At 62.7% G+C, this 6,585-nt stretch overlaps 1 protein-coding gene across 2 annotated transcripts; it reads left to right on the top strand.

Annotated features, from left to right (window-relative positions):
* The first annotated feature begins 156 nt into the window (after positions 1-156).
* SMIM12 (small integral membrane protein 12) lies at positions 157-1,235 on the top strand. Of its 2 annotated transcripts, XM_041479350.1 has the most exons (3): positions 157-213; positions 354-772; positions 910-1,235. In XM_041479350.1, exon 2 carries the CDS (start codon positions 356-358, stop codon positions 632-634), a length of 279 nt encoding a protein of 92 aa, XP_041335284.1. In that variant the 5' UTR covers positions 157-213; positions 354-355; the 3' UTR covers positions 635-772; positions 910-1,235. The 2 variants fall into 2 exon arrangements, with proteins under 2 accessions (XP_041335284.1, XP_041335283.1); XM_041479349.1 differs by having other exon boundaries at positions 165-772.
* The last annotated feature ends 5,350 nt before the right edge of the window (positions 1,236-6,585 follow it).

A 6,585-nucleotide genomic window follows, 5' to 3' on the forward strand; every position in this document is an offset into this window, starting at 1 on the left:
TCCATGTTCCCCCCTGTCCCCCGTGTCCCCCGTGTCCCCTCGGTGTCCCCTCGGTGTCCCCCCCGTGTCCCCAGCCGCTGTCGCTCCTCCAGCGCTGCGGTTCCCTCTCTGTCCGCCAGGGGGCAGCCCCGCCCCGCCGCCCCCTCACGGCCGTGACCGGAACGGGCGGGGCCGGGCCCTGGTGAGCGGGGCCGGGGCCGGGGCTGGGCCCGGGTGAGCGGGGCCGGGCTGGGGTCCCTGCGGACCCGGGCGGGGGTCCGTGCGCGGCCCACGCGGGTCCCCATTCCCTGCGGCCATTGCTGAAGCCCCGGTGCGGGCGGGCCCGGCCGGTAACCGCCCGTTCCGGTCCGCAGGCATGTGGTCCGTGCTGTGGGCGGCCGTGCGCTCCAAGGCCCCGTACGTCACCTTCCCGGTGGCCTTCGTGGTGGGGCTGGTGGGCTCCCAGCTGGAGTGGTTCCTGCGCGGAGACCCCCCGCCCACGGCCCAGGAGGAGAAGAGCATCTCGGAGCAGCGGGAGGACCGCAAGCTGCAGGAGATCGTGGGCGAGGACCTGACCAAGGTGGTGAGCCTGAAGGACAAGCTGGAGTTCGCCCCTCGGGCCGTGCTCAACAGGAACCGGCCCGAAAAGACTTAATAAAGAGTGATTTGGGCAAAGGCGGTGCCCTGGAGCTGGGGACTCCCCTGACACCTGCACTGCTTCCACCAGCCTCCCTCCTGCACTTGCTGCTCCTCACCGGAGGGTCAGGTTTGCCACCCCATGGATTTGCTCAAGGTACCCAGAGCTCGGTGGCAGAGCGGGCAGGGAGCTGTGTGTGGAGATGGAGAGAGTCTGAAACTCCTCAGCTCTCACCAGGCCTGGCTCCTGCACCACAAAACACTCTCGGCCTGATTCCATCTGTGTCTCCTCAGGTTTGATTTCTTCCATGATGTGAAGGTAGAAGTTTGGACCTGAGTGCTATGGGATGGGGTCAGGCTGACCGCCAGTGACAGGAAGAACTGCTGCCCTGCTTCCAGATCCCCTGTGGCTCTTGATGAACCCCAGTACAGCCCCACGCCACAATGTACTACAGCAGCCATGGAGCTCTCTGGGGACCCCCTCCCTGCATCATCCCACCCAGGAACGGTGACAGGGGGAGGTGAAAGTCTTGGTCCTGCTCCATTGTGGTGCTCTGAGTGTGGTGACGTGTTGGGAATGGGGACATCTCTGCCCTCTGCACAATAAACTTCTGTCAGTTCTCGGGCCTGTGTGTCTCCTGCGTCAGCACAGCCCTGTCTCAGGGCATGTCTCTGCTCCCTCCGTGTTCAAGAAGCAACTGCTGCAGTGGCACGAATGCCGTTGCTGTCCCTGGCCGGGCACTGTCCTCCAGGCCTGGCAGCAGGGTGGTGGACAGGAAGGAGGAGGAGGCACCAAATTCCCAGCCTGTGCTCTGGCTGTGCCTCCCTCCCAGCTCCCCCAGCTGCGTCATCTGCTTCCGTTTGACCTCTTTATCTCGAGGAGAAGGGCTGTGACAACACAGGGTGGTGTCCCAGGGGACGGGGGTCCCACTGGGGTGCTGAGCAAGGAGAGGCTGGCAGCAGGCCCTGGGGACCAGTGGCCGGTGTCCCCTCCAGGCTCAGGCATTGCTGGCACAGCAGGGACGAATCCCAGCCAGAGCTGCCTGAGCAGGGCCAGGGCCGGGGTTATCGCTGCCTCCTGGCTTGTTTTTTCCCGTGGTGCCTGAGCAAGGCCCCGGCTCTGTCCCGGCCCGGCCTTCCCCTCCCGGGGACGATAAATCTGCCTAAATCTGCCGTGCCGGTGTGAGCGCCGAGGTCAGCAGGCAGTCAGCAATCACATCGCGCTGTGCTGTGCCCCAGGGCCATTCCTGCCCTGCTGACAGCTTTACTGCGCTGCTCCCGGCTCTGTTTGCTGCCCGAGCTGCTGTCCTGGGCTGGACTGCTGCCCTCAGCTGGGCTCATGGCCCAGCATCACCGGGAACACTCTGACCTTTGCTGCGAAGGCAGCTGAGCCTCGGGAGAAGGTGCAGGAGGAGCCTGGGTGTGATTTAGAGCCTGTCCCAGCCCTGTCCCACTGCCACCTCCTGCACTGGGGCTCACAGTGCCCAACACGTTGCCCCCCTGGCAGGCTGGCACTGTCCCCTGAAGTATCCCCTTCCCCTTTGTCTCCTGCTTTCCCAGCCAGGCTGTGGGGTGATGGCTGTCCCCTATTGTGTGCTGGGGTGGGAATGGTCCTGTTCCTTCTCCCAGCTGGGACCGGCTCGGAAGCTGTCTCTGAAATGCCTTTGTTCACCCCGCGCCGGAGCGGCTCCCCCGGCTCTTTATGGCCCATTGATCCCCTCGTTCCCAGGGCCGGCCGGGCACAATCGGGCTCTGGGGGGGCCTCGCTGCCCCATTTCCTGCCCCAGCCCCATGCAGTGTCGCTCGGGGAGGCTGCTCCAGCACAGCATTGAGTCACTGAGTCCCTGGGAAGGACTCAGCCCTGATGGTGGCAGCTTGGGCATCGATGGCACCTGGCTGGCAGCCCCTGCCATGCTCGCATCCCCTGCCCGTGGCACTTCCAGCTGTTTTCCGTGTGTCTGGGGACTCCCGTCCATCCGCCGGCACTGCTGCAGGTCTGTGGATTCCCGCAGGCGCTGGGACAAGGGTGAAGCTGCTTCCCAGACCCGTTGCCTTTCTCCTAAGCCTTCAGTGCTGTAAACCCACCCTTCCTCCCATTGAATCCCAACAATGTGCCGCTTGGGAAGTGCCGGCGGGACAAGAATAGGAGCGGGCAGCTCTCAGGGCTAGGGCGAGCAGCCACGGCGGCTCACGAAGAGCCAGAGGAAGCTTTGCTGAATAAGCCATTATGGTAAAACCCTGCCCTCTCGAGCCTGCACTCAGCCACTCACGTGCAAATGCACGGTCTGGTGCAGGGGGTTTGTGATCCAGCTGTTCCCAGCATGGCACAGCTGGGTGCTGCTGTGGAAGCCTGCCTGCAGTGAGCCTGTCCCCAGACAAGGAGTCCCATGCCTGGCCAGGAGGCCAGTGTTTGGTGTGAGAGCATCCTCCCAGGCTTGTCCAGCTTCGGGGATGTCCCTGCATCTGAGGCTGGCTGTGACTGCACGGTGCCATGGCTCAAGGGTTGAATCCAGCAGCCACAAGTACTCCTGGTCCCAGCCCAGCCTGTGGTGGCCGTGCCCCAGGCTCACAGTGGGTCAGGGTGACTGCAGTTGCTCTTGGCATGTCCTGAGGGCAGCTCCAGCTTCCCGATGGACCCTCTGTCCTGCCCAGGTCCTGCATTGCTGCTGGAATCCATCATGAGCAGCTCGTTGGAGGAGCAGGTGGTGGTTTCCTCAGGCAGGATGCTGGCAGCGAGCTGTGCCCCAGCTCGCTGCGGGGACTGGGACAGCTGCTGTGCTGGGGGGACAGTGACATCCCCCTGGCCATCCGGCACACCTGTGTGGCTGCTCTGGATGTCCGGTTAGATCAGAGCAGGGATGCTCCAGCTGTGCAGGGCTGAGGATGAGGTGACCCTGTGCTGGCACCGGGATGGCCCAAGTCCATCTGGGCCCTTCCTGCAAGGCCTGGAGTGATGATGCTTTGGGAGGAGAGGAGCAGGGTGGGAGCTGGCAGGGGGAGCAGGGGCTGGCAGGGACTCACACGCTGGTGTCCCTTGCTGGTGCAGTGCAGTGACCCCAGGACACCCTGGACATGCCCACAGTGGGGTGACCCTGGGACACCCAGGACCGTCCCACAGCACGGTGTCCCCACAGCCCCGGGGCACTGCGGGTGCTCACCCCGGCTGTGCTGGAGAGCAAAGAGAGCATCCCCTCAGCGTGTCTCCCACAGCCCCTGGAGACTTCTGCTCCCTCCCAGCCCAGGCTTTTCCCAGGCTCTGGTTTTGCCCTTTTCCTGAGAGCAGCCAAGTCTTTCCCAGCCTCCACGTCTCACTTCCTGCTATGGCTCCCTCCTTGCTGCTCCTGGAGGCTCCTTCTGTGGCCAGAAAAGGCCCTGAAGTGCCGTGGGAGAGGAGCAGCTCTGTTCTACACCAAGTCACATCCCTCGAGCCATAGCTGGGGACAGCTACAGAGGAACATGTTCCCTTCTCATTCAGCACTGACTCTTTGTGCAGGTACAGCTCAGGCTTGATTCCCTATCCCCAGCACTCCAGAACCACTGTGAGTCCTTGTTTTTAGGCCACATGGATCTTCCCATGCCACAAAAAGCCCCTAGCTCTGCAGGCAGCAGCCTCTGCGTGCCTGGTATTGCATCAGGATGATGCCCTGAGCTGCTGGCAGGGTTAGGAGCCATGCCAGGGTAGGCACAGGGTGCTGGGCACTGCAGTCCTGGTGCCTCCACACGAGGAAACGGCCGGGAGTGAGCGACAATGTCAGGATGCAGCTATTGAGTGCGTTTCCTCCCTCCTGCAGTTCTCACACAGGGCTGCATTGTCTGCCATGCCCGTGCATGGAGGGACCCTAGTGGAGGGCTAAATATAACCCCAGGGAGGAAGGGAGCTCCATGGGGTTTGCTTTTCCTTCGCCGTGCACCATTGGCAGCGGCTGGAAAGGGCAGGATTATCCCTGCCTTGGGGTTGCCCCAATGGTGGCTACTGTGGGCACCGAGTGCTGGGGTCAGGGCTCTGTGCCTGGCCTGGGAGGATGCTCCTGACTGCTCCCACTCCCCCTGAGGACACACCTGGGCATTGACAGGGCCCTGTGGGCAAGTGTGGCCACGCTGTGGCCCTGCCTGGCACCCTTCTGCCCAGCTCTGCCCTTCTTCCCCCTCAGCTGTGATTCTGCTCCCACCTCGGCTCTTCCTGAGTGGGTCAGATTTAGACACTTGCTGTTTGCTATATGCTGGGAAAGGTTAAAAATAAACTCCTTGGTCCTTGGCCAGCACCTCAGGCAGAGCCTTTCAGGCAGGACAGCCCTCTGTCCCAGGCCATGAGCTGAGCAGGGTGCCTGGCATGGACTGGTCTGAACTGGGAGGAGGGCAGAAACCTCCCTGCAGAGGAGCCCCAGGGCTCCTGGGGACTCTGACTGGCGTTAGACCAACATCAGCAGGAATTGGGTTCTGGGGAGTGTGTGGTCCCTCCAGGGCTGGCAGAGCTGCCCCAAAGCGTTTCCAAACTCTGGGGGTGCCCATTGGAGCCTCTCACCACAGCCCTTAGGCTGCCTGTGCCAACCTGGGGCTCAGCATCACCAGGGCCGGGTGTTGGGGGAGTGAGTGCCGTTCCCACGAGGGACCAGAGGGACCTGTTTACTCAGGAGGGAGTGTGGAGGTGTGAGAAATGCCTGTCTGGTCACTGTCATTCCCCAGGCTGTGCCAAAGGGCTCCACCGGGCCAGCCTGGGCTCTTATCAGCTCCAAACTTTTATTTGCCTAAGGGCTGCCCGCCCACCTTGTGGGAGGCTGCTGCCAACCGCAGCCCTGCTGCTGCCCCCTCCCCAGCCTGGCCCGCAGGTAAGCCCCTCGCTGTTGTTGTTGGCAGCACGTCCCGGCGGCGTGGGGTCACTGCAGCTGCCCCGAGGCACTTTGTCACAACACGGGAACAATAGTGGGACACGGAGCTGTGTTTGTGCAGCGCCTGGGCTCTGCACTATCCAAGCAATGGTGGGGGGGTCTCGGCCGTCTTGTTTTCCACCTTGCAGGGTCGCTCGGAAAAGCGTGATGCTCCCCCCGTGCCAACAAAAATAGGAGTCCAGGAGAGGGGAGGTGACCCGGGGACACTGTGGTGGGTAAACATGGCACGGCTGCTCCATTCCTCCGTTCCCTTTCACTCACAGGGTGTTTCTTCCTGACCCAGCACACTGGGCTGCTCCCCCCGGGGCTGCAGGGCTCTGCTGATACCTGGAGAGCACTGGGATGGCCTGGCAGGTCCCAACTGGGCAACAGTGGGAGCAGGGCAGGGTCCTTCCACAGCAGATCTAGCCCAGCATCCTCCAGGAGGGCACAGGGAAGAGCTGGGAGCTGGTGGTGTGCCCAGACCCCCACCCCAGAGGGTTTCACCCCCCTTGTTCCCAGCAAGGAGGAAGCCAAGGGTGGGCTCAGCTCCCAGCCCAAGGGCAGCACAGCTGGGTGCCTCCCTCCTCATTTCCTCCAGTGGCTGATGGCAGTGATACTGCCCCATATCACCCATATTTCATTTTCTCCAGGGTATTTTTAGCCTGTCCCACCCTCAATGGAGAGGCCCTCGACAGAGAGCAGGCTCTGCTCTGGCCTGGCTTGGCTGGGGAACTAAACAACAGCCCCAGCCACATTGTGTGCCTTTATCTGTGGCTCATTTCCACCTATTATGCAGCCACAAGCAGCTCCATGGCCTCTGCTGGGTTTATCTGAAGTGGAGGGAGAGGGGCTGAGCTCTGCTTTGGGCCACCATGAGCCTGGGACGTGACAGTTCTGTCAAAAGGCTGGCCTCAGGGGGACAGGAGGCCACAGCAGGGAGGGTTGTGCTTTCAGTGGGTGAGTGGCACCCACAGCACAACTGGCTGTCCACTTTCCCCTTCTCCCCAGACCCATCACACCCAGAGGACAGCATTTCCCCCTCCCTCAGCCCCAAACCCTCCCAGAGGCAGCTGGAGGCTGCAGGAAGCACAGACACACCTCC

This window comes from Pyrgilauda ruficollis, unplaced genomic scaffold (genome assembly GCF_017590135.1).
Source record: "Pyrgilauda ruficollis isolate IOZ18807 unplaced genomic scaffold, ASM1759013v1 scaffold48, whole genome shotgun sequence".
Classification (NCBI taxonomy): domain Eukaryota; kingdom Metazoa; phylum Chordata; class Aves; order Passeriformes; family Passeridae; genus Pyrgilauda; species Pyrgilauda ruficollis.

Excerpts from the sequence above, each read along its gene's own strand:
- SMIM12 (XM_041479350.1), top strand. The coding sequence starts at position 356 with ATGTGGTCCGTGCTGTGGGCGGCCGTGCGCTCCAAGGCCCCGTACGTC.